The 27,936-nt window shown below is 49.2% G+C and overlaps 1 protein-coding gene across 2 annotated transcripts in view; it reads left to right on the top strand.

Moving 5' to 3' along the window:
* The first annotated feature begins 10,005 nt into the window (after positions 1 to 10,005).
* CHRDL2 (chordin like 2) overlaps positions 10,006 to 27,936 on the top strand; it is a 31,652-nt gene continuing 13,721 nt past the window's right edge. For both annotated transcript variants that reach the window (XM_060104598.1, XM_060104599.1), the window contains exons 1-4: positions 10,006 to 10,087; positions 20,875 to 20,987; positions 25,050 to 25,143; positions 27,390 to 27,532. In XM_060104598.1, coding sequence (XP_059960581.1) covers positions 10,006 to 10,087; positions 20,875 to 20,987; positions 25,050 to 25,143; positions 27,390 to 27,532 — 432 coding nt within the window. The remainder of the gene's footprint in view (positions 10,088 to 20,874; positions 20,988 to 25,049; positions 25,144 to 27,389; positions 27,533 to 27,936) is intronic.

Below are 27,936 nucleotides of genomic sequence, written 5' to 3' on the forward strand. Positions count from 1 at the left end.
ACTCCACTTCAGAGTGAGACACCTAAAAGGCAAAACTTTGGGGTCCATTGGGAGCCCACATAGGTCAAACTTCTGGGGCACAGAACAGGTGGAGCAGGGTGGAGAGAATATCTGGAGAGGCAAACAGAAAATATACAGCACATTTCCCATCTAGTCCTGCCTTCTTCTATTTTCTATCTTGCAGCCAGAATGAATGATCTTTCTAAAGTATGAATCTGGGGGGCATGGAGGGGGAGGCGGAATTAGATGAAGGTGATCAAAAAGTATAAACTTCTAGTTATAAGGTAAATAAGTACTAGGGATGTAACGTACTACTTGATTAATGTAATTAACACTGTTGTATGTTACATATGAAAGTTGTTAAAGAGAGTAAACCCTAAGAGTTCTCACCACAGAAAAAAATTTCTTTTTTTAAAATTTTGTATCTATATGAGATAAGGGATGTTCCCTGAACTTATTGTGGTAATCATTTCACGTTGTATGTAAGTCAAATCACTATGCTGCACACCTGAAACTTATACAGTGTTGTATATGAATTCAATCTCAATAAAACTGGAAGAAAAATATAAAGCATGAATCTAAAAAATAATGATAGTAAAAGACAAACTTTTCTCTGCTATTATTATTATTATTATTATTATTATTATTATTATTTGTGGTATGCGGGCCTCTCACTGCTGTGGCCTCTCCCATTGCGGAGCACAGGCTCCGGATGCGCAGGCTCAGCGGCCACGACCCACGGGCCCAGCCGCTCCGCGGCATGCGGGATCCTCCTGGACCGGGGCACGAACCCATGTCCCCTGCATCGGCAGGCGGACTCTCAACCACTGCGCCACCAGGGAAACCCTCTGCTATTATTGATTACTTTTTACAGTATAATAACATGTCTTATTCTAGTCTGTCTGTTTTTCTCATCTCATCAAAGAAATCCTTCTGCTACCTTCGCTTTTTCTGGACCAAGTGCCCCAGAAGGAGGGGCTCATGGCCCTATTCCAGGAAAAGAGTTGGAAGGAGCAAAAACCCTCATTTTGTCATAAATAAATGGGTGGATAGTAATTCTGACCAGAATGAAAAATTTGCCTCTGCTTTGTTCTGGATGTTCAATTGCTCTCCTGTAAAATAGGTATCAGAAAGCCCAAGGGGGAGGGGTAGAGTTGGAGGACACTGGGGTTCAGGACTACAACTTCAAATTCATCTGTCCTTAGACTCGAATTTGGCCAAGAGGGACAATGGATTATGTACTCACATCACTGTCCAATTCTTCTGAACCCAAACTAGCTGGAGACAAGAGGCGGTGCTCTAAGGATCGGTTTCTTTCCATGTGAAATAAGAACAAAGAGAGAATGGAGGAGTACAATTCCTCAATTATTCTGAAAATAGAAAAAAAAATTTGCCTCAGAGAGAGTACTGTGATGGGAGCAGAAGAAAAAGTCAGGGGGGCTACAAAAGAGCCTCTAAAGATTGACTTCCGCTGCTTTGAATAGAAACAGATATGAGATGGATTTAGCTGGAGGCCGAGAACAGAGAGCATGATCTCCCAAGTTCCTTCGTCCTTCTATACCAATCCACCAGTGACCAGCTGATTGGTTCTCTTCTAGAATGGTCATTGTTCCACAGTTCTTTGTTTACTAGGCTCTGGGCTCTGCTATCTCCGTCCGGGAGAAAAGCCAGGTCTCCCGGGATTGTGATGTCGCTAAGCGACCACCAGGGGGCAAACCAAGACTACTGAGCTCTCCCCACCATCTCTTCCACCCAGTTTCCATGGAGCCAAACTCGGAATGTCAGAGCTAGAATCCGCTTTAGAAACCATCCAAGGCTTCTGATCAAACATCTTTCTTTACAGGGAGGAAAACCAAGGCCTAAAGAAAAGAAATCATTTGTCAAGGCCACATAGTGAATTAATGGTAAAGTCGGAACCAGAAACTAAGTCTACTGGCTATTCCAGCCCTATACGTGTTCTACCACACCAAGCTTTCTCCTGTCTCATATTTAATTCTAGAATACACTGGTTTTTAATAACATCCTTTCCATAAAAAGGACTTGTCTCTCTAATTAGATTGTAAATCCTTGGGGCCAGGGACCATGTTTTGCCCAACATTGTACATCTTCTTCAGAACCTAGCATATGCCCCTGTAGGCAGCCTATGCCCAATACCAGATGCAGGATTTCAACAGATATTGTGAAACTGCTATGTGGTAGGCCCAGCAATGGTTCCTGAGAACACAGAGATGAAAATATATTGTCCCTGTCCACAAGGAGCCCACTATCTAGAGAAGGCAGATATGTCAACAAATGACTATAATTCAGGAGATGAGTTTTTAACAGTGGTGTAGACAAAGTGAAGCACAAGAAGAGGAAGTGACTAACTACCTGGATGGAATACAAAATTGGGTCCTAAGGAAGAATGAGAATTCTTGAAAGACAGGGAATGGGAATTCTAAATAGAAGGAGTAGTAGAATAAGCCAACACACAGAGACATGAAGATATGGTGTGTCAGGTGAAAACAATTGGTTTTGAGTAACTGGAGCTTAGTATATATAAGAGGCTGGACTGGGGATGGAGTAGCAAATAAGACTAGGAACAAAGTTTGAGGTCAGCTGTAAAGTTGATGTCTATTCATTCTACAGACAGTAAGTACCCCCATGTGCCATGCGGCACTGTTGTAGGTTGTGAGATGATAATAAAAGTGAGAGCAGTAATAATAATGATGAAAATACAAGCGTGGTTGAATTCCGAGGATTTGGAGTCTTGAGTTTAGGGTCCATTCCTCACAGGAATCAGATAATCCAGATAAGTATTCTATCTTCCATTTATTAAAAAAATATTCAGTAAGCCCCTTCTATGTGCTAGGCACTGTTCTACCAACTAGGAATAAAACAGAGGTCAAGAATTAGGGTCCATGGGACTTCCCTGGTGGTGAAGTGGTTAAGAATCTGCCTGCCAATTCAGAGGACATGGGTTCGAGCCCTGGTCCAGGAAGATCCCCCATGCCACAGAGCACTTAAGCCCCTGCGCCACAACTACTGAGCCTGCGCTCTAGAGCCCGCGAGCCACAACTACTGAAGCCCGCGTGCCTAGAGCTCATGCTCTGCAACAGGAGAAGCCACCGCCATGAGAAGCCCGGGTACCACAATGAAGAGTAGCCCCTGCTCGCTGCAACTAGAGAAAGCCCGTGCAGCAACAAAGACCCAATGCAGCGCAAAAAATTAATTAATTAATTAATTTTAAAAAGAAAAAGAATTACGGTCCAGGCTGTTATAGAGCTTTCATTGCTCATGGCAGAGGCAGATAATATAATAATGAAGAAATACATTGCAGATAACGATGTGACACAACGGAAATAAAATAAGGCAATATGATAGAAAATGATGGGAAGGGGACATCATTAGACAGGTTGCACAAAGGAAACCTCACTGAGGAAGTGACATCTGAGCTGAATATAGTGTCAGCTGGGGAAAAAAAGCTGAGGGAAGAGAATTCCAAGCAGGATAAACTTCCAGACCAAAGACCCTGCCAAGGGTCCAGGCAGCTTGGTGTACCCAGGGACAGAAAGAAAGCCAATGTACTAGAACCTTGCAGGCCCCGGCAGGATGGTCTACAGTTAGAGGGCAGGCAGAGGCCAGGTCATGGAGGGGTTTTCAAAATATGACAAAAGGTTTAGATTTTATTCTAAGTGCAATGGAGAGGTTTTAAGCAAGAAGGTGACACTGAATGATTTACATTTTTAAAAGACAACTCTGGTGGTTCCTCACTCTACCTTTGGGTGGATCCAGTGCCTGCCACTGCCTGGCTATAGAACCCAAGTCGTGTGGCACTGTTTACCGGTGCTCTAGCTACATCTTCACAGACCTATGGAAAGAAGTCTCTGAGGACAAACTGCTTTTCAAAAGTCCCCCTGAGCTTGGAGGAGGTAGGAACAGAAGCTCCATTCTCCTTGGTGCTTGGTTAGTGATGACGCCAGCAGTGGAGGAGGCCTCTGGTCGGTTGCAAAGCTTAGGACCTGGATGAAGGATGCTCTCACTCCATGTCTTCCATTGAAGACACTTTGTCCCCACTCAGTTTCCCTCACGAGGGCTCTGTGAAATTAAGGGCTATGTGTTCCCCCATCCTGCTTTCCTGATACCTCCTCCATCAGAATCTCTGTGTGCAGGCTGTCCTGGGAAGAGATGGCCCACTGACGGAGGAAAAAAAGGACTTAGGAATATTCACATAGCCACATAAGTACCCATACAAATAAATATGGGTGGGCCTCACGTTCATTCTACAAACATTTATTTAGGCCAACTACATGCACAGTATCTGGAGATCCAAATGAACATGTCCTAAAATAACGGTAGGTCTTAAATAAATATGTTTTACATGGATGAATAACTCTGACCTGGCTGAAGAGTAGAAGTGGAGTGGGGACTGTTCACTTTACAAATAACATCAACTTTAACAGCTCCTATAAATAAGACTCTCCTCTTAACGTATCTAAATTGGACACAACTTTCAAGAGTCAATTTGTTCACCCTTTTCAGGGCATCACATAAAGGCAATGTACTAGAGTTGGCTTATAAGGGCTTGGGAGAGCCCAGTGGTAAATTTTCAGGAATTTTGCAAGCTGATTGTTAAACTCGATCGTTACTAAACAGTAACTTATATAAATTTACAGTTAAATAATTTATATTTAAAACATTCAAATTATTGCCTCCTAATTATTTTATTACATTTTACTATCAATGTTCTTGAAGTTATTTACATTTATTGTATCTGTATGATGGAAGCACTGCATAATGGTGTCCTACTGTGCATCTCAACTCCACATCCAATGATGTCCCTCAGTAGCCTGAAATTGGCCCTGATGGGAATATTTACACCATGGAAATTGGCAAATGCTATAAACCAGGGCTTTTTTCCCTTGGAGAACTGGTTGTTAAACATTTATCAGCATACCACTGTTATAGTATGTATTATGTAGTCCTCTTATATTGATCCTTATATGGTAAATCTGCTTTTAGAATCTTACTTACAGAACTAAGTTGATCGAGTTAAGAAAACTTTCCTTGACTCTGAACTCTATGGTCCTTATTGCTATATTAATTTTACATAATCAAGCAGCCTGCAGTCCAGGAGGAGGCCTGTTGGTCACAAATAACAAGTCACAAAAGGACTGTTTGAAAGAACAAGAATTCTGTTCAACAAACCTTTATTTAGCAGCTACTATGTACAAAACTGTGTGCTGAAAGCTAGGGAGGATATTAGACAAATAACAGTGAATGTTCTCACTTTAGAGGAGGTGACATAAAACCTTTGGTGATACATTGCGACAAGGGCTATAATGGAGATACAGAAGCATGGAGGAAAGAAGGCCAGTAGAGAGACTTCAGCGAGAACCTGGACTATAAGCATCAGTGTCTGTCTTATTCTCCACTGTGTCCCTAGCACCTAGCACTGTGCCCAGCACAGGGTTGGCTCTCAATAACTATTGGATGAATGAAGGAGGTAACCTTGATCCTGGAAAAATAAGCCAGACAAGAGTGGGTAGAGGGAGGTGTTAGAAAAAAACAGACTGTGCAGAGGCGTAGGGAGAAAAGAGCTCAGCACATCTGAAGAGAGAGAAAATTTAATGTGGCATGAGGGGTCCAGGGGCAAGAACTGGTAAAGATGAGAGTACGGAAGAGTTCTCTGCCTCACATCTCTGTAGAGATCTCAAAAGTCCAAAGGACTTGGCTTGTTCTGTGCAGCCCTGAGGGCAGAGCTAAGAGCAATGAGGGGAATCTCAGAGAATCAGATTTCAGTTAAAGAGCTTTCTAACAGAGCTGTCCAACAGTGCAATGGGCCACCTAGGAAGGCTGTGAGCAAGTTCCCTAAGGCAGAAGCAAGCAGGTGCCAGACAAACTTGGTGCAACAAATTGCTATGGGTAATTTTTTTCCTGACTAGGTTTTGGAAAAATTTATCAAATCTCCTTTTTAAAAGGACATTAGATAATATATGGACAACGATCCTCAACAGCATTTCTACAGATAACACAGAAACTTTCCTCAAGAGCTTGTTTCTTATGTCAATCACTGATTAAAGCTGAGGGCAATAGGGGTGCTGAAGGCTCTCCCAGGAGAGAATAATATCACTGAGGTCTTCATTCCTTCATGAAGCAGTTATTTACCCAGTATCTTTGTGTATCAGGGACTTTGCTAAATGCTGGAAATATAGATATAAATGAAAACAAACAAACAAACCCTGCCCTCAGAGTGCTGGGTAGAAATGCAAATATTTACACTTCAACAGTTAAAATACAAATTGCTACCAAAAATTCACTTTGCCTGGGGGACTCAGAGAAGGCCTGAGAGAGAAATGACTCAGAGCTGACTTTTGAAAAGTAAAACAAAATTCACTAGATGAAAGAGAAGAAAGATAGTCCAGGCAGAAGGAAAACATATACAAAGCTATGGAGGTGTGAAAGTGCACGGCCAGTTTGGGAGATGAGTGGCTGGTGAAAGTATAGGGTAGGTGGCAATGGTGAGTAGGAGCCAAAATATGTGTGGTCTTGAATCCAATGCTAATGATTTTGGATTATAATCCATAAATGATAGGAAGTCAGAAATGTTTTATCCTGTTTTATATATATAATATATATATATATATATATATTATATATATATATATATATATATTTTTTTTAGCAGTACGCGGGCCTCTCACTGCTGTGGCCTCTGCCATTGCGGAGCACAGGCTCCGGACGCGCAGGCTCAGTAGCCATGGCTCACGGGCCCAGCCGCTCCGCAGCATGTGGGATCTTCCCGGACTGGGGCACGAACCCGCGTCCCCTGCATCGGCAGGCGGACTCTCAACCACTGCGCCACCAGGGAAGACCTATCCTGTTATATATTTAATAAACTTTTTATTTTGGAAGGGTTTTAGATTGACAGAAAAGTTGCAAAGATAGTACAGCGTTTTTATCTAAGAACCATAGATCTTTCACCCTGTTTCCCCCAATGTTATCATCTTACATAGGCATGGCACATTTGTCAAGACTAAGAAACCAATGTTGGTACATTACTATAAACTAAAGTATGGACTTTATTCACCAGTTTTCCCACTAATGTCCTTTTACTGCCCCAGAATCCAATCCAGGATATCACATTGCACTTAATGTTATATATTTTTTTATTTCCAATAATGGTTTTTAAGTGGGAAAATGATGTGATCAGATTTGTCAGTAGAAATGATCAACATAATCCTTATGGCAGGTGTGAAGAAAATAGATTGGAGGGGCCATGCTAGGGGCAGAAGACTTGCTAAGAGGCTGTTAGAAGAAAGTCCAGTAGGGGATGAAGATGGCCTGAACTCTGAGGACAATAAGGATGGAGAGGAGTGTTGAGACCTTTTTTTGTCTCATGGTAGAGACCTTTCCTGAAGTAGAATGGACAGGATGTAGGGGAGGCCAATCTCAATCCACCTCTTTTACCTAAGACATGAATATACGTGTATAGCAGACTTTAAACAAAGATGGAGAAAGGAAAAGAGCTCTGTCCCAAGTCCTTGGGATGAGGTTATTTCTGCAATTAAACACTAAAATGGGAATTCCCTGGAGGTCCAGTGGTAGAACTCGGCACTTTCACTGCCAAGGGCGAGGGTTCAATCTCTGGTCAGGGAACTAAGATCCCACAAGCCTTGCGCAGAGTGGCCAAAAAAAGGGGAGGGGGGAGGGAGGACGCAATTAAACACTAAATTTAACTCTGAGTTCCCTGAAAGCCTAAGCAAAAAGGGAAACTCAAGGGAGAGGAAGTGGCTGGCCATATTGGAGAAGGAGAAATTAAGCTTGAAGGGCACCCAGGGGCAGATCATGTTTGTCTCTATTTCGGAGAGCCCTGGGGAAGCTCTGTTCCTGGGATCACTGGTTCCTCCAGTGCTCTCTGTTCTTGGAGAGCATGGAGGCAACACAGTAGATGGGGAGCACAGCCATAGCCCAGGAAGTTATCTTTACAGACACAGTTGGAAGTGTTTCAACCTGGAAATGTGATTCCTTACCAGAGTGGGATGTGATTCAACATCCCATCTTATCTCTTATTCCTCCCGGTCTTCTCCCCTCCAACACTCACTGGAGTTTCCAGCAGCTCTGCAAGAGAGGCTGGGCAGGAAGCTGAGGTCTAAATTGGGGGTGGATGAACTTACACAAGATGTCCAAGCTAGGGAGACAGCCAGGACAAGGTCCCTGCCCTTTTTTGTTTTGTTTTGTTTTGTTTTTGCGGTACGCGGGCCTCTCACTGTTGTGGCCTCTCGTGTTGCGGAGCACAGGCTCCGGACGCGCAGGCTCAGCGGCCATGGCTCACGGGCCCAGACGCTCCGTGGCATGTGGGATCTTCCCGGACCGGGGCACAAACCCGTGTCCCCTGCATCAGCAGGCAGACTCTCAACCACTGCGCCACCAGGGAAGCCCAGCCCTGCCCTCTTGAGTTCAGATTTTGAGTGTTTCTTATCTGGACAGAGCTGGTGGTTCTCTTCTTAGGTCCTATTAATTCATACACTCATTCAACACGAGGTATGGAGCACCAACCATGGGCTGGGGTGGGGAGCTTTGCCCTCCCAGAACTCACCTTCTGGTAAGAAAGACAACACTTGGACAGAAAGCTCTTACTCAAGAGGACTGAGTATGACAAACACTCTCAGAGAGGTGCAGGCCTCACCTGCAGGGGCAAAGGAGAGATTGTGTCCTGCTTCAGGACTGGGAGGGGGAAGGAGAGGAGGACTCCCAGAGTAAGGACCAAGGATCCCTCTGGGCCGGATTTCAGCTTGGATATGGTGTCTGTGGGTTCGGGGGGGTAACTGGTAAGAGCATTCCAGGCTCCTGGAATTAGGCACCCTTCCTTTCGAGATCTGAGTGCTTTGACGTTCATTATCTCATTTCATGTTTGAAATAATTGTAGGAAGACATTAAAATACCAAAAGATACTGAAGATACTAAGATCCCAATTTTAGTATCGGGATCTGGGAAACAGACTCAGGTGGAGTGGCCAAGTCCACAAACAGAATTAAGAACAGCAAGTGTCCCGATTTCATCCAGAGGCGGAGTTCCGTGCACGCACCGCCGAGTTCCCTAACCTGAGCGCCTCTCGGTTCCTCAGCCCGCTTCCCCTCCCCGACTCGACATCTCATCCTTCCCCACCCCCAGTTCCCACCTGAAGCCTAACGGGGTTCGGTCCTCCTGCACTCTGGGCGCTGCGGGGAGTCAGGGGTTAAAACCCGTGGCCCGGGTGGCTCCTTCCCCCTCCCCAGCCCCCTCGCCTCCTCTCGGCGCCGCGCCTGGAGCGTCTGTCCCAGAGACCGGCACTAGAGAGGAGGGGGGAAAGTGGGCCTGTTTCTCGGGTGGCCAATCCACCGAGCCCGCGGTGCCCCAGAGGAGGCGCCAGCGCTAGGCCAGCGCCAGGCCGGGGCTGCCTGCTTCCCGCGGCAAAGTACAAATGCGCCCGAGCGCGGCGCCTGGCGCCCTTGGCGTGCACAGCCGGCCCGCGCGCAGCCTTCCCCCGCGGCCGCCGCGCCATCGCCGCCGCCGGTACCGCCGCCCCGCCGGGCCCCAGGACCCCGCGGCCCGACCCCGAGCCCAGCGAGCAGAGGGCGCCGGCCGCTTCTAGCCCGCACGCCCGGAACAGCCCGCCGGTCCCGCGCGCCTCGCCCAGCGCTGCGCGCTCGGTGGACCCCTGTCCTCTCCTGTCTTTCTTCTCCACCCCTCCCTCTCACCTTCTCCTTTGCTTTAATCGCTTTCCCCTCTTGCATACCTTCCTCTATCCCTCCATCTCTTTCCCTCCGTTCTCTTTCCACCTTCCTCTTATTCCCACCTTGGACCTCCCTTTTTGTCCTCACCACCTTCTTCTCGACCCTTCTCTGAATCTCCACTGTAGCAGCCGCCCTTCCTGGGTCTGTGCATTGCTTTGTGGCGCTGTGCCTCAGTGACCCCCTCATCTCACTTTCTCCCGACTCCCCCTCCTGGCTCAGCGCCTGGGGGCCTGGCCCTGGGGAAGGAAGGATGGTTCCCGAGGTAAGGGTCCTCTCCTCCTTGCTGGGACTCGCGCTGCTCTGGTTCCCCTTGGACTCCCACGCACGAGCCCGTAAGTAGCGGGTGGGTGTGCTGGATGGCAGAAGAGGGATGGGAGATCCGGGATGCGCGGGAAAGTGCCAGGACTTGGGACCCCAGACTGTTCTGACAGCCATCCAGGGAGCACCTGTACCGGGAGGGTGGAGACTTCTCTGCGGACCAGTATGGGCTCATGAGTCTGGGAGACTGGGGGGAACTTGGCAAGACTCAGAGCCAAGGGGGCTGCAGCCATGGACCCGAGGAGGAGGGAACTGAAAGCAGTGGGAGAGAGAGCAGGGCACTGTGCTTTTTGTGGGGGAGGGGGTATGCTTATTCCTAGTAGAGAGTCTGGTATGTTTGGCTGCAAGGGTGTGATGAAGACGAAGTGGCTACTGCACTTAAAGAGAGCCAGTGGAAAGAAAGAAGAGCTAACTGGGATAACGTTCCCATTGCTTTTCTCTTTTGATGCTCACAACACTCCCATGAGGTGGGTATTATCATTTGCATTTTACAGATGAGAAAACTTAGGCTGAGAGAAGAAACGCGCTCAAGTTTACAGAGGTAGTGAGCTATCCAAAGTCAGGACTCTCCAGTTCCAAATCCTATGCCTTTTTCCCCCATGTCCCACAGCATGTGGAAGGAACCCTGATTTGGAGTTGTGAGACACTGGGAGGTAGCAGGGCACAGTGAGATAGACCAGGGTCTTCACTATCCCAGATCTGTTGAATACCAGCTGGTAGGAGGCAGGCATGGAGGGCATGTCTCGGAGCCTCAGTTTGCTAATCTATAAAATGGGAGTGAAAAATCCTAGGACTGTTCTGAGGATTAAATTCAAGAAAACATGGAAAGCAACCAGCACCAGCAACTAGCTGGTCCATGGTAGGTTCTTGAAAAACATGTTCCCTAATTCATGCTTTTCCACTTAGACACAGCGTAACCGCAAACAGTTTATATAATCTCTCTGAACCTCAGTTTCCTCCCTGTTTCCACAATAGGCTGGTGGACCTCCTCCCCATCTTCTGCCAATCTCTTGGAACGCTGTGAGGATGGAAAACAAAACCAAAGATTCTCTTAGAAAGAAGGAAGGAGCTTAGTTCAAACCCTGACATACCCAATAAAGAAACCGAGGCCCAGGGCAGTGGTCTGCTCCAGGTTACACAGGGTGGAGCCTAGGATGAAACCCCAGTTTCCCAGCCTAGAGCTCTTTCCTCTCCACAGCTCAGCTCCCCCATCTCTGCCTTCTTTTGCACGTGACTTTCTGGAGCCAGCAGTGCTGGATTTTGTTTCATTCTTGTCTCTGATCATGAGGGCAGGCTGCATGTCTGGTCGTCTCTGGGCTGCCAGCAGCATGAGACTCATAGAAGCCCTTAGTAACAAGTCCTGAAAAGAGGCCAGGGTTGGTTCGAGTCCTGGCTCTGCCTCTTAGTAGCTGTGTGACTTTTCATAAGGGACAACTTCTCTGAGCCTCAATTTCTGCATCTGTCTAAGACCCATACTCACCTGGAACCCGAACACTTCATGGGACGATTAAAGGAGGTGACTGTGTTAAGTGCCCAGCACAATGCCTACTACTCAGTCAATGTCTCCTCCCTCTCCTGGAGCCCTGGAGGCTTCCTCCTAGTACCTTCCCGTTGTTTCTTAAAAGAGACTTAGCACAGGATGCCCTCCATGCCTGCCTCCCTTCCACTTGGCACATGGCTCTTAACCCCCAAGCCTTTTCTCCAAATTTCATTGCCCTGGATGTGTCTTAGAAAGATGTCCTAGAATCAGATCTTTCTGCAGATTGCTCATGTCCTACCCACACCTCTCCTTCTTGCCTCCCACAGTTTGTCAGCCCTCTACAGCCTTGCTTAGGTCACACCTCTTCCAGCAAACTCTCCCTGCCACCTGATGCACTCTGATCTCCCCTCCTCTGTGCCTCCACTGGCCTTCGGGCCATGTTTCTCACTAGGTGCTGCCAGTATTCCATCTCCCCTAGTCTGGAGCCTAGTTCCCGACGTGCAAGAAAAACCTCAGAGCAGAACTGTTGAGTTAATGTGAGGTAGACTGGTAGTCAGAGGGGTGTAAGATTCTGGGATGTCAAAGCCAGAAGAACCTTTGAAAATCTTCTACCCCTCGATGTACCAATCCTTATAGTTAAACTGAAGCCCAGAAAGGGGGAGTGACTTGCCCAAAGTCACACAGCAAATTTATTAAAGCAAAGAACAGAGACCTGGATCCTAGTCCCCAATTTGTCACTTACTGGTTGTGTGAATTAGGACAAATCACTTTCCTTCTCTGAGCCTCATTCTGTGTAGTGCTAACAACCTATGAATCTAGAAACAATCCTACAGTCATTTGCCGAGGTCTTATTTGAAGATCTCCTATGAAGACCCTCGTCTTAGTTTAGTAAGTTTAGTTAGTAACATCTCGGGCCTGTTATAGATAAGAAATCTCCTGGTGACATCTTAGGTGCTTTCAGAAATGATACCAACAGATGGAAATTCTCAAGCCCATGTGGTGTCTGACTCCTGATGTGGCCCAGTCCTGCAGAATGCCTAGGTCCTGTGAACATGCGTGGCAGCTTGCTCCTTATTTAAAGCACAAGGGTATTCAAACAAAGGTTATTCTATCCTTGGCTCTATTTCCAGCCACAGATTGAGCCTTGATCATAGCCCAAACTGAATCTCAACTCCAGCCACAGGCTGAGGCCTAATCCTCAAACACTACCATAGATCAAACTCCTATTCCATTCCCAGCTAGAGCCCTTAGCCAGGGTGGGGTCCCCGACCTGGTCACTGACCAGTACTGTTGCCAGTCCCAGGCTGAGCCGCATGCGTACATGATGTCAGTCGCTTTGGGCACCCATCCCTCCCTTCTGTCCGTGGAACAAGAAGCTGCCTAGTACCTTGACTCCCTTTCCAGTGCTCTTTCTCCTATATCAGCTCCTCTTCTTTGTGCTCTTTCCTTACTAATTGTGCCCTCCCCACACCCCTTTAAGGTGTCCAGCACACTTCTGCTTTCTCATCTCTCCCTCCAGCCAATCCTGACTTCAGGAGAGAGTCAGTTATCAGGTAAAAACATCGGCTCCTCTATTCTATCTCCAAGGGTTATATATACTATGGGAATCAACGTTTTTGTTCCCAGGTGACAAAACCCCAGACCCCATAGGCAGAGATGGGGCGGGAAGGGAGCTCCCATGGTATGATATGGTACAGAGGGCAAACTTGGAATCAGAGGGTCAGGGCTCCAGCCCTGGCTCTGCCACCAATTCCAACTGTGACCCAGGGCAAGTTGCCTTTCTCTGCCCCTGAGATTTCCCCAGCTGTAAAGTGAGATGGTTGGAGTCAAATAGATAATCATTGAGGACCATTCCAGCTTTAACATCCCATGAATCTAAGACTCTAAGACCCAAAGATGCTGTTGCCTTGGTTCTGAGTCTGCTCTGACCTTTGGAAAAGGGAGTTGGGAGAGTGTGGGTCTGCAGCCTGGTACTCCTGCCCTGCCAGGGAGGAGTGGATAGACAGACTGATTCTCAGACACCAAGAGAAAGTGCCTAGAGGGCCTGGCACAGTGAGTACAGAGGGCTGACATCTGGCTCCAGTCAGGACCCTCTCTGGGTCTGTCTAGGAGGTTCTGCACCTCCTCTCTCCCACCAGTAGAGGTCTCTGTCTCACTCACTGGCTTGCAGGCTGCGGAGCCGAGCAGGGCAGCAGCTGTGCAGTTGCTCCAGCTGTTGCACCTGTTCCAGGACTGGCCTCTCAAGTTCCCCCAGCCGCTGGCCACGGTGCCAGGCTCTGGGAGAGGGACCTTGAATCCCTTGGACTCCCAAAGAATAGGACTGGCATGAGAGCAGTGCTGCTGGGAGGTGCAATGCAGAGATCATTGCAGGCATCCCCCTGCCTCTGGGCAGGATCCCATCCCAGAGAAGGCTGTTCCACACTCTTCTGTTGCAGTCAGGATTCTTCCTTGTGTCTCAGCTAAATCCTTTTGTTTGCAATTTAAAGCCATTTCTACCTTAAGGTATGGGTTTTCCTATAATCAGCCTCCACCTACCCAGATCTGAAGATTGGCATTAGAGTTCATGCTGGCAAAAATCAATGATCTTAGACAAGTCCCAATCCCTTTCTGGGACTCAGTGTCCACATCTGTAAAATAGGGGATTGGACATCATCTCTCAATCCCTAACTTTCTAAGATTCTGTAAATCTATAAATGTATATGTCCAAGGCAGAATGGAATGTAAATAGGGTCTTCTATGCCCCCCTGACTTTTGCCAGGCAACAGAGCTGCCTTTCCTGGTTTGATGACTCTCTCCTTTGAGGTCTCTCTATGCTTCTGAACATCTGCCATGTGCCAGATACGAATTCAGGTTCAGGGAAGTGAGGGCCCTTTCCCTAGGTTGCACAGCTCAGCCACTGAGGAGCGAGGTTTTTACTTCTGATTCCCTTAGGAGACCTCCCCCATCGAGTGCCAGTGCCCAGAGCAGAGCTTATGTCTCAGAGGGGAGCAAGTTTGTTTGTGTGAAAAGGGAGCTATACATAAATAAAGTATGGCTGATTGGGCACGAGGGAAAAAATGTGAACGTTCTCACATTCCCTCGCAGGCTGGCTCTCTCTAAGGTTTCCTGAGTCCTCTCAGGCTGGGGACAGGCCAGCCCCAGTTCCAGCCCCAGCTCCACCTGGTGCCATTTTCGTGGTCTTATCCAGCCTCTCCTGCAGCCCAGAAGTTTCTTTCTTGTCTTTTCTGTCTCTTTTTGGAAGAATTCCCAGCCACACTACCCACTCCTGACTACTCCATAAGAGACCTTTATCGTAGCATGAGGGTTTCAAGGCAGAATATGCATTGACCTTGGATGGGGCAGTTTGGGAATTTTGACTTACACGTGAAGATCATGGAATCGCTCAGCCGCATACCTCCCCAAGCTCCTGGCCTTTTTGTACATGGTGTTTGGTTTGGTGGGTAATTTGGGAGTTCAGATGATGGGAGATGGAAAGGGGAGGTCAAAGGCTAATTCCCGTTAGGCGGCAAGATCAAAGTGCCTAAAGGGATTTGGCTCTCCTGTCATATCATGAATTTCCCTTTTTGTTAAAGCAAGAGGTTTCCAGGATTAAGGACCAGCAATCACCTCCTCTTCCAGAACCTCCCTCAACTCCATTCTTTCATCATGCATTCAGTTATCAAGTGCCAACTCTATGCAGCCTCTGCATGGAACACTGGAGATACAAAAATGAATGAGATCTGGTCCTTGCTCTCAAGAAACTCACAGTTTAGTAAGCAAGAGGAATCCATTTAATAAGTATTTCTAATCTAGTATGATGAAAATTGTGACAGAGGGCTGAACTCAGTTCTGTGGGACCTCACAGGAAGGACTGGCCAGTGGCCCGGAAGGTTTGGGTGGCTTCACGGGGTGTCATCTAAACAGGAAGAATGAGGAGCTGGTCAAACGTTGGAGATGGGGGATCACATTCCAGGTGGAAGAAACAGCATGTGTAAAGGCACAGAAGCCTGAAGAAGTGTGGGTGGGGGCTGGATGGGGGGGAGTGAGAAATTTAGCAAGAGGAGGTGAGGCTTAAAAAAGGGCCACCGGGCCTCCCTGGTGGCGCAAGTGGTTGGGAGTCCGCCTGCCGATGCAGGGGATGCGGGTTCGTGCCCCGGTCTGGGAGGATCCCGTATGCCGCGGAGCGGCTGGGCCCGTGAGCCATGGCCGCTGGGCCTGCGCGTCACAGGAAGAATGAGGAGCTGGTCAAACGTTGGAGATGGGGGATCACATTCCAGGTGGAAGAAACAGCATGTGTAAAGGCACAGAAGCCTGAAGAAGTGTGGGTGGGGGCTGGATGGGGGGGAGTGAGAAATTTAGCAAGAGGAGGTGAGGCTTAAAAAAGGGCCACCACCGAGAGTTCTGCTGGAAAAGCAGGTGGGAGCATGCTCGTGACAGGCTGGGGTGACGTGATAACATTGTGACAGATACCAGAGTCTGTGTGATAAATGTTGCTACCCTGAATTCAGATTAGATCAACCCGTCTCTGCCTTGTTAACTCCTTCAAGGTCCAGGTCAGGCACCTTCTCAGGGAAGCCTTCCCTCAAGCCCCCATGCTTCCACTATTTTAGAACTTGTCAACTGTATGTATCATATCTATCTGTCTTCTTCATTAGGCTGTAAGCTCCTTGAGGGTGGGGAGGGTGTCTTATTTAGTTATGTACCAGGCCCATGGACATGTATGACTTGATATACAAAATGCTCAATCAGTGAATGAATAGCAGGAACTAATGTTACTATTACTAATGATAATAATACATCAAAACTAATGACAATAACATTTACTGCCTGTTGTGCTAAGAACCCCACATTCACCTGGTTATTCAGGCCTGAAACCTCAATCCCATCCTTGACTGCTCTTTCACCCTCGCCACCCACATCCAGTCTGTCTGAAAGCCTACCTACTGTACCTACTTAGTGTTCCTCAAATCTGTACTTTTGCCAATCAGCACTGCTCCTGCCTTGGTCCAGGCCAGCATTATCTCAAAACAGATGACTGTAACAGCCTCTCCCTGGTCTCTCTGCCTCCAGTCTTGCTCTCCAATCCATTCTCCATTCCTGCAGCCACAGTGATGATTCTAAAATGAAAACCTGACCATGGGCACACCCCAGTTTAAGGCCTTTCTGTGGCTTTCCTTTGCCCTTGGGGGTCTCAAGGCCCTTCATGAGCCTCTGGCTCTTTCTCCAGCCTGATCTCTGGCCTCTCATCCCTGCCCTCCCATTTTCTCCTCCAACCTTTCTGACCACTTTCATGGCCATATCCCAGCCCAGATCTGTGTAGGCAGAGGTGGTGTTGAGGGAGTCTGGCTTGTGAGTGGAGCTAGGAGAATGCAGGGAACCACAGAAAGCAAGGTTGGTGAGGTTGAGACCTGGGAGATTTGACCTTGATGGCAGGCACCATGATGTTCATGCCCTAATAGAATTCTGGGAGTAGAAGGAATACCATGAGAAATGGACTGTTAGGGAAGTTTGGGGTCAGTATCCAGGTCTGCTTTTTGTCTGTTTGTTTTTAACCTACCATTTAATTGAGCATCTAATATGTGGCAGGCATTAGGCATATTACACATATTATTTGACTTAATTTTGCAATAACCCCCAAAGATTATTACTGATCTCATTGAACAGATATGGAAACTGAGGCCTGGAATGTTTAAATAGCTTGTCTAAATGCAGGCTGCAGATAAAAGCCAAATCCAGTTTGAGCCCCAGCCTATTGGACTCTGAAGCCAGAGTTTGGGAACTACATACACACTGGGTGAGGGGTTTTGAGGGGTGTGAGACCTGTCCCACTTTAATTCTTCTTTGTCTCTCTAAAGCCTGGAACAGGGCCAATCGTCCTCCTCAAACAAAAACTTCCTCCACGAATGTCTTTTTCCCGGGTTAGACATCACTGACAGGGCACATTAACTCCAAAAGTCCCCCGAGGGAAGACGCAGTTGGCCCCTGAGTTGGAGAAAGAGATGATGGGTGGGATGAGATGCTATGGTGGCGGGGTGGAGAGAAGAAGCAGGGCAGGCCTCAGGCTGGGGCTGGAGTGGGAAGGCCACAGAGGACCAACAGAGGGTGGATGGGAAGGGAGGGCATATGAGAGACAGACTTTGCCTCCTCCTCCATGTCATCAGGATCGGCTGCACGGGCTGCCTGAGCCTCATCCTAGCCCCCTTGGAGCCCCTGAGAGCCTAGGTGTATGGGACCATCAACACATCCGAAATCATGGAAGCTTGAAATGATGGAATCTTAGAAGCACAACATCCTACAACTCTAGAAGCTTTGTGTTCTAATGAAATGTAGAATCTTAGAAACCTAGAACCTTGGAATCTTAGAATTTTGAAATCATGGATTCAGAAACTATCTGTACAGTAAACCCGTGAAGATCCAAGTTCACCCCCACCCCTTATTTTGCAGATGGGAAACTGAGGCTCAGAGAAGGAAGGAAAGAGTCTTCCTCAACATCACACAGTGATTTCGTGGCACAAGGAGCTAGAGCCCCTTCTACCAGCCAAGTGCAAGGATGGGGCAAGTGCCAGGACTGTGGGGACGGAGGCAGCCTGAGGTCTTGGCAGTTCTTCCTCCTGCCTGGTTTTGGCGTGGCCTTGGGCACTCACCTCCCTAGAAGAAGAGGGAGCTCTGGGCAGTGCTTCTCACCTTGGAGGGCGTGGTGGGCCTGGGACTCCTGGGGTTGGGGGACGGCTTGCCAGGCCTCCACATTCTTAGCTGCTGCCAGGTCTGTCCGTGGGGGGGAAGGGACCTCCTGGCCTGGGCATGGGCTGAGACATTCTCTCTGTCTTCATGCTCTGAGCCGGCGGGGAGGGAGAGGGGTTGCCAACTGGCACAGGGGCCGGGCTACAGGGCTGCCCCAGAGAAGGTGGGACAGGTTTTCTTCAGCAGCAAGACTAAGACGTAAGGCCGCAGCGGTGTTGCAATCGCTCCCTTCTCTGGTGGGGGAGGGACTGAGGAAGAAAGACATTATTCAATCCTCGGAGCATTGGGCTGGCCCTGCCGAGCACCCCAGCTGGGTCTGTGTCCTGCCCTCTCTGCCAGCAGCGGCTGAGAGATAAACACAGCTCATTTGATACGGGCCAGCCGGGGCCTTGCTGGGAACGGGATCTGCTGTCTGATCCCCCTCTAACCATGAGGGGCTGGAGAGTGGGTGGGGAGCAAACCAAGCCTTGGCCGCCCCAGTGGCCACTGAAGCACAGACTCTGAGGGCATCTCGACCGCGGCCTCAAATCCTTGTTTCGGGGAGGCCCAAGAGGCAGAGCAGAAGCAGCGCAGGGACCCAGAGAGGCTGGTCTCAGCTTCTCACAAAGGAAACTTTCTAAAGGTTCGCAGTGGCCCTTAGCTCCTGTCCTCCGCTCCAGGCCATCCCCAGCACGGAGAAGGGGTTCTGGCCTCGCGGGTGAGCTGCCCTTGCTACTGTACTGCTTTCAATGCTCTGTGATTCTGTGAGTTTAAACATCTAAGAGAATGATTCAGAAAGTGTGAGACTCTAGAAAGTGTGCAGGAGGAGGCATGAAAGGCAATCTCTAGATTCTAGACCAATAGGGGACCAAGAGAAAAAAATAGCGAATGGGGGATGGTGGCCCAGGGGACCGAGAGAATAAACCTCCAGGCCCTGAGTTGGAGCAAAAAGCCATGGCAGGTGAGGTGAACTAAAGGGATCTCCGCTTGGGAACCTGGGGTCCTGGGTTCAAATCAATAGGTGGGTGGCCTCAGGCAAGTCACTCAGTCTTTGTGATCCTCAGTTTTCTCATCTAGTTTTCTTAAAATCATGGTAAGGATCCCAATGACCCTGCAAAACTGACCTTATCCTCTTGAATCTTCAACAGATGATAATGTCCATCTTGCAGGGTCATTGTCACCATAATTATCATAATAATAGCATTCAACTAAGTGTCAGGACTGGGGCTAAGTAAGCACTTTCCAAGCCTTATTCAATTTAATTCTCAAAACATTGACGTTAATAAGATAATTAAGTAATTTACATAAATAGAATATCATCAACAAATGTTGGTTCCTTTCTCCAAATTTCAATCTCGTTTAATTCAACACGTCATTATGGATACTTAGCTTGTGCTGGGCCTCCCAGTTTCCCCCTGAAAGAGCTTAGATTATTCTTTGGATAATGGAGAGGTTTTTGTAGGAATGATAGCATCCCTTCTGGGTTGTAAAAATCATCAGGTACCTGTATGGAGGCAGGTTGGCAGGGGTAGGGCCAGAGGCAGAGGAACACAGCAAGGGGGCCTCAACGCCTGACCTGGAGCCCTGACCTGGGGCTAGGTGCTGAGCTGGTGAGAGGTGAGGACATGAGTGTTCTAGACAGAGCTCGAAAGACTGGGCAATTGATGGGCTGTGGGAGGAGAGAAGGGGTGGAGGTCTCAAGAAAGAAGGATTGCAGGAGAGATATCGAACCCACATAAGGAAATAAACTATTTTAGTCATTCTTAGAAGCATTCATCTACATATGGACGACTGATAAGCAGATTACAAAAGTAATCAGGTGATGGGCACAGTACCAATGACTATTTTTAAGGATATTTAAAAGTCAGTTTTCTAACAACCTTTCACTAGGCAGCACTTTGTTTTCCCAGTTCAAGCCCTTTCCATCAGAGCTCAATGAGATATAGGGACACAGTAGAGTATGAAAGCAAGAAAGCTGCTGTCAGTGGCTTTATTCGAAAGATAGGTCACATGGCCCAGAGAAGGGGTGTGTGTGTGTATGTGTGTGTGTGTGTGTGTGTGTGTGCATGCGCGTGTGTAGGCAGGGGAGCAGCAGAGGGCAAAGGAGGGGAGGGTGCAGAGATGTAGTAAAAAATAAGCAAAACGGGACAAAGGAAAAGGAGGCAAGTGTGATTATGAGGGCAGAAGGAGCACTGCATTGTGAGTCAGGAGACTTTGGCTGTCCTCCCTGCTTGATGACTGACTTATTGTGTGTTTTTCGAGGTGTAATTTGGCCTCTCTGGGCCCCAGATTATTCATCTAATTATAATAACTAACATTTACACCACAATTTAAATCTGTAAAGCATGTTCACTGCTTAATCCCCTAACCACGCTGTGAGAGAAGTGTTAAGGTTCAGAGAGGGACAGTGACATGCCCAAAGTCACACAGCAAGTGTGTGGTCAAGCTGATATTCAAACTCAGACATTCTGGCCCTCTGACTAGGAGAGCACATCCCGTGGATTCTCTTTCACTTGTGTGGTCCAGATGACATCCTTACTAGAGCCAGAAAGAAGGAGGGATGAGGCAGGGACTTCAGGCTGGAGCCTCCTGGGACTGATAAAGCACTGGTTGGTTTGCCAGGCCCAGACATGTTCTGCCTTTTCCACGGGAAGAGGTATTCCCCCGGCGAGAGCTGGCACCCCTACCTGGAGCCCCAGGGCCTGATGTACTGCCTGCGCTGTACTTGCTCCGAGGTAGGTTCCTCTGGCCACCTGTGACAGGTATGTCTGGGAGACCTCCAGTGAAGGCACCCCGGAGGGAGGGAGGACAGCCTGACTCTGAGGGTCAGGGGCACTCTGGAACTGGGCCCCCTAGAATCGTGCTCTGTCAGCAGCAACTGAGGGACTTGGGGCCACAGCACTTCACTACTGGGTATCTAATACATAGGCATAGATGCCTACTGTGCGCCTCCCAGAGATAAATCACACAGTGGGCCGGTAGCTGGGCTGGGGTGAGGACCCAGGCCTCCCATCTCTCATCCAGCCTTCTTTCCTGCTGGTGCCAGCCTCCCTGTGCCCATGCAGCAGAAGACAGCCTTCCTGACCTGACCTCCTAATCCTTCCTTTCCTCGGGCTATCTCCTCCAGCCACCCCTCTTGCCGCCCTGCCTTAGGATGCGTTCTCCCAACACCACTGGTCCAAGTATTTATTCTTTGTAGCTTCACCCAAATGCCACCTCCACCAGGAGCCTTACTTGATCCCTCAGCTGCAAGTATTTTCTTCTGGGAGGCCACATAAGTTTCTCTGTCCCTTTCTCCTGATCACTGTGGGCCAAGTAAAATGGTTGTCTGTGTCTGTTAGTTACTGCCTCGCCTAGATGGAGCCCTGGGAGCAGGTCTTCCTAGGCATTCGCTCATGCCCATTTCGGGGTCCTGCAGAAGGCTATACCAACTGGGGCAGAGACCAGATCTTCTGTCTCCCCCCAGCCCACCCCAACCCAGCACCCTCCACAGGCCCTTGTACAGTCAACTGGGTGGAATAAACGAGACCCCCATGTGGTCCAGAATTCCCAGGCCAGGTATAGGGTTAGAGGATGGAGAAGGAGGGAGTGATTTAGAACAGGGGTCCCCAACCCACGGTACCGGTCCGCGGCCTGTTAGGAACTGGGCCACACAGCAGGAGGTGAGCGGTGGGCGAGTGAAGCCTCACCTGCTGCGATGCTCCCCATCGCTCGCATTACCCCCTGAACCATCCCCCCCATTGCTCGCATTACCACCTGAATTAATATTCCCGCCCCCCACCCAGCCCCGTCCGTAGAAAAATTGTCTTCCACGAAACCGGTCCCTGGCACCAAAAAGGTTGGGGACCGCTGATTTAGGAGGTTTGAACCCCCTCGGCTCTGGCTCAGCTGCTGGTGACCCAGTCTCATTGGTGTGAAGTCTGCAGCTCTCTCTGTCCAGGCGAGGGTGCTGGGGGGAGGGAGTACCTAGCTCCCAGCTGGAGCCAGCCCCTTAGCTCCTCTCTTTCCCTGCACAGCCAAGGCTGTGAGAGCCTCCCTTGTTAAAACAATCCTCAGGGTGGGAGCAGAGAAGAGCTTCTGAGGAAACACTGGGACATGGAGTGGGGGTGGGCCAGCCCCTCTCCTAACTCTGACCACTGGGGTCTCACTCCTCCTGGGGTCTTTCCCTCTGATTCCCCACTGCTTCTACCGTGCTGGCCCCTGGTCGAACCTGACGCCAGTGGGAGCACAACCCCCCATCCCTGCTTCCCCTTGGTTTTCCTTAGCACATCTGAGGCCAATCAGCTTTTTCAAAAAGAACTTTGTGAAATATAGCCAAAAAACAGGAAGGAAACCATAACAGAAAATTCCAGACATATCATGCGGTCCAGTTGACAAAGTCCAAGTTTTGTGATCCAGTGGAGCTAATTCATTTCTCCCTCCCCAGAGTTCACACATACACAGTTTCCTCACCCCAAGGGGCTGCAGCCGGCATCCCCCCAATACACCCTGAATCCCTTCCTTCTCTCCATCATCACTGCTCCCCCTTAATCTAAGCCACCTTCCTCTCTCACCTAGGCTGCTATGTGAGCATCCCATGAGGTCTCCCTGTACCCCTTTCTAATCTGTCCTCCGCACAGCAGCTAGAAGGATCTTTTCTGAACAAAAAACTAATCATGTCATTCAAAAGCTCTTAAAACCCTCCAATAGCTTCTCGTTGCACCTAAAGTAAAATTCAAATTGCCTGCTGTGGGCGCTATGTGATATGACTCTGCCTTATTCTCCAACCTCATTTCCTACCTGCACCAACACTTCAACTCATTCCGACTTGTTCCTCCACCCAGAATGTTCTTCCCCCAGATCTTCCCAGGAATGGTTCCTTCTCATCTTGCAGTTTATAACATAAAGTTGCCTCCTTATGAGGCTTTCTCTATGGCTGTTTCTAAAATAGTCTAACCTTGTTAAGGCAATCCCATTACACTGTTTTATTCCCGTTATAAATTTAACATCTGACATGATCTTGTTCCTACTTATTTATTTTTTATAGTCTGTCTCCCCCTGCTAGGGGGGAGCTCCGTGAGGGCAGAACTCTTGTCTCTCGCTCACTGCTATGCCCCTAGTGCTCAGAAGAGGATGTGGCGCCCAGCTGTCATGCAGTAAACATTGAATGAATGAATTAGTTCCTGCCCCCTCCACCAGAGGCACTTTCATGAAAGTGCACAGACCCTGCACAGTGCTCACCTGCTGTGTGTCTTAGGCAACTTGACCTCTCAGAGGCTCTTTTCTCATTTTGAAATGGTGGATAATAAATAGTATCTACCTCTAGGGTTGTTGAGAGGATGAAGTGAGAGAATGCATTTCTATAGAACATAATGCCCGTACCTAGTAGCCACTCAATAAATGGTAGTTATGACTTTCCTGAGAGGCACCCTTTGGCTGCAGGGCCTCCTGCCTTGCCCCTGCCCTTTCACCCCCTCAGCCTGTCTCTGCCTTACTTCCTGCTGCATGTCGCTCATCATCTCCACCCCTTGGTTCCTTCAAGGCCAGCATCAAGGGAGAGATTCTAACTCTTCAGACAACACAGTTCCTCATACTCTACCCTGGTTTCTCACCTGAGGGGCTCCGTTCACCCTCTAGACATTTATCAAACACTCCTGTGTGCCAGGCCTCTAGAAGGCCCCTTTTGGAGCTCAGACCAATCCTGTGGACTCTAGGATGTCCCTTAGCACTGATTAATCCTTGTGATCACCTCTGGCTATCTGGGGAAGCAGTGACCCCAGAGAGACTAAGGCCTGCTCCAGGGTTCTCCATGGGGCAGGAGGCTGCCTTGGGAGAAGTGTTTCGGGGGTACTCAGCTGGGGCTGGAAACACACTTGCCAACTCCAAAGTTTAAACAAAGCTGGCTCCATCTGACTAAGGAAGAGACCATCTCTCCTTCCCCTCTTGGCTCTCATTCATTCACTCATTCGTTCATTCGAACTTCAGCAGGCACTTGTTTGGAGCAAGGCCCTGTGCCCACAATTCAGAGATGAATAGAGTGAGGCTTGGCCCTTGTTCTTGGGAATTCGCGGTTGAATAGAAGAGACAGATGTAATGGTTTGTTACAACAGAGGGCAACGCCCTTACAGCAGAGGGAGAGGAAAGTGTGGGACGGCTGTGACAGGCTGACAAACTGCCTGGGAAAATCTCCAGTGGTGGCCTCTCCCTCCAGTTCTTCTGTTTCTGTTCATCTCTGTGAATGCTTCTCTGCCCCTTCTCTCTCGTTTGCTGTATTTGAAAAAGTCCAAGATTTCAGACCCTTCCTCTAGTACCAATCCCAAGGCTTTGTGTGGGATCAACCACACCTCCCAGAGATACAGAGAGCAGATCACAAAGCCCTGAGTCTTCTCCACATCCTGTTTCTAGCTGTGTCCCCATCCCTGTCACCTCCCTTTCTGTGTCACACTCCTCTCTTAGCCCTGAGGCTCAGGTCCAGAGGTAAAAGAACAAAGCCCTGGAGTTAAAAAAGCACAGTCAAGATCAATGTTAGAATAACCCAGTCTTTTACTTGTATTTCTCAAATACCACAAAGGGACACAAAAGATCTGTGTAAATGCAGGCACACGGTGCCCTCCTCCGTGGGGGAGAGGGACATGGGTGGGCGAGCCACACAAATGAGCAGGCGAAGGGGAGAGACTGAACACACGGAGTTTATCACTTTTATCTCATCGCAGGCTTAAAACGAGCACAGTGTCCTGCAGTTGGGAGGGGGTTTGGGGAGAGGACGGTGGGAGACAATGGCTCCTTGGAACTAGGACTGACCGCTGTGTCCCCTTCAGAGTGCCCATGTGAGCTGTTACCGCCTCCACTGCCCGCCTGTCCACTGCCCCCAGCCTGTGACCGAGCCACAGCAGTGCTGTCCCCGGTGTGTGGGTAAGTAGCCGCGCTCCTGCCCTTGTGCCAGCCTCCTGCTTGCCCACTAACCCTTGACCCACTCCTGACACAGGCCTCCAGCTGAAGGAGACCCCTGGAATGAGAGGGGCAGTCTGCAGACACCAGAAGTGTTGAGACACCAAGGTGCTCAGGGGAAGACATCCTCCCTGGATCCCCAAGGAGGGCTGGGGTAGCCACAGACTTCTCGTACATAAGTAGCTGTGTTTGGCAGGAAGACAGAATGTGGAAAATAGCTGAAGGAAAATGGGCACATGCTTGGCCTGTTGACGACACACATGGTCTCCCATCGCTCTTGGGCTGGCCAGAGCCTGAGTGAGTGGACGTGCCTTGTGTAAGTGCAAGTGAGTGAGCTGGGGCTGGGAGGCCCTGCAGGGTCACCCCAGGATTACCACCAGGGGCTGGGACGGGCCGAAGGACTTGGAGTACATGTACTGTTAGATTCCTCCCAGGGCTGGAGTTTAGGGATGCTGTGTGCCATGATGCTAAATGTCCATGATTTTAAGAATCTTCTGGGAGCCTCTAAGACTCGGATTCTAGGAAGCAGAGGTAAGAGAGAGGAGAGGAGAGGTGGTCTGAGAAGAAACGGGCAGAACCAAGTGGCAAATGAGGAGCAGCCAGTGGGGAGGCCAACTCAGAAGGCAGGGACACGATGAGAGGAGCATCCACGCTTAGTAGCATTAAGGTGATGCATATAGCTGATTCACTTTGTTGTACAGCAGGAACTAACACAACATTGTAAAGCAATTATACTCCAATAAAGATGTTAAAAGAAAAAAGTTCAGTTGGGTGAGAAAAAAAAAAAAGATGATGATGAAGGGAGGGAGGCTCCAGATTGTAGCCTCAGCTCGAGACTCTGGAATCATGGCTCTCCTGGGGAGCTGGGGACCTGTATAGAGGGGCTCCTTTTCCAAGTGGGACCCCAGTAGGGATCTGACCATGACTCCAACTTGGGTCATAGTTTCCTGATTCTGGGTTCCCTAGGGGAGCAGAGGCTTTGTGCTTCATCCTGCCCAGTGAGGGGGCATCACGCCTCCTCCCCGGCTGAGGCTGACCCCGGGACTCCTGACCACGCCTTGCAGACCGTGCCTTGGCCCAGACCCCTTCTTTGCCACAGGCTCCTCCCTCCCTCTCTCTTTCCCAGCCTTGCCCCTTTCCCTGCCTGGTCTGCATGTTCCTCAAGACTCAGCTCAGCCATCAGCCCCTTCAGGAAGCCTTCCCTGACCACCCGCCCCGGCTGAGTTAGGGGCGCCTCCTCTGTGCTGCCACAACTTCTGTGCTTCCACTGCACTAGCCCACAACACACCAGTGTCACTGCTTGAGGCCTGTCTCTACCCAGTGAGACTGTCAGTTTCCTGATGGGAGGGGCCGGGTCTTATTCGCACTCCATTTCCAATGTGTAGCACGGCGCCTGGTGCAGAGAAAGTGCTTAGTAAATATGTCTTGAAAGAATGAGCAGGTTGTGACCACCTAGAGGGGTGGGATAGGGAGGGTGGGAGGGAGATGCAAGAGGGAGGAGATATGGGGATATATGTATATGTAGAGCTGATTCACTTTGTTATAAAGCAGAAGCTAACACACCATTGTAAAGCAATTATACTCCAATAAAGATGTTTAAAAAATAAAATTAAAAAAAAAAAAAGAATGACCGGGTTCCCCCTGGACAGGAGGCTTACCCTCTACCCATCAGGGTGAGGGCCGGCTAATTGGTAGGTGATGGGGAGGGGGCTCTGGTGGCCAGGGAATGGCAGGAGCTGACACCAAGCTTACACAAGCACAGTCCACATCATACCAGCTGACTCCACTAGGATGAAACTCCATGTGGGGCCTTGTCTTGTCCACTACTGTATCCCCAGCACCTAGAACAGGGCCTGGCGCTGGGAGGTGCCCCATGGATGCTTATCGAATGTTGAATGAACTCACACAGGTCCCCACTGAGTGGGGCTCAGTGTACCTGAAGCATCTGGCCTTGCCTTCTTGCTCCGATCAGCGCCACCTCTGAAACTGAGGGGCTCAAAGGTTATGGGAGGGAGTGACATAGTCAGACACAGGTGTCCCGGGGACCTCTTTGTTCACTGATAGGAGGTCTGGCTGGGAAGGCTGAGGCCAGATCTTGGTTTAAATGATAGCAAGGGATAGGATACAAAAATTTCAGAAAAGTGCCCCAGTTAGTTCTGGCGAAGCTCTTTGACCATTTTCTCCTTCCTCCTTCCCCTTCCCACCTGCAGAACCTCACACCCCCTCTGGGCTCCGGGCCCCGCCAAGGTCCTGCCAGCACAACGGGACCACGTACCAACATGGAGAGATCTTCAGTGCCCACGAGCTGCTCCCTTCCCGCCTGCCCAACCAGTGTGTCCTCTGCAGCTGTACAGTAAGACCTGCTACTTCCCTTTAGCACAGGCCAGTGGTCTGGGCCTGCAGAGCACAGTGGTGTGGACCGGGGTGGGGTAGGGGGAATTGTTCCTCCCAGTCAAAGGACAGTGAAAGTGAATGGGCTCAGGGGGAAGGGAACATCTGGGACTTGGAATGTCCTGCCTTTCTCTGGGCTTCCGCACCCTCCTAAGCTGCCTGGTCACCCTTCACTGATGTTTGCCATTACTGTGTCCCCCAGTAGACTCTGCACTCCTTGAGGGGAGGGGATATATTCAACTCATTTCTATATCCTCCACTACGCCCAGCTCAGGGCCTGGCACACAGATGTCTGTAATGATTGTTGAATGAATGAGTGAGTGAATGAGTGAATGAGTAAATGACCAGTTATCAATCCTGGGGCAC

The sequence above is a fragment of the Mesoplodon densirostris genome, chromosome 7 (assembly GCF_025265405.1).
Source record: "Mesoplodon densirostris isolate mMesDen1 chromosome 7, mMesDen1 primary haplotype, whole genome shotgun sequence".
Lineage (NCBI taxonomy): Eukaryota > Metazoa > Chordata > Mammalia > Artiodactyla > Ziphiidae > Mesoplodon > Mesoplodon densirostris.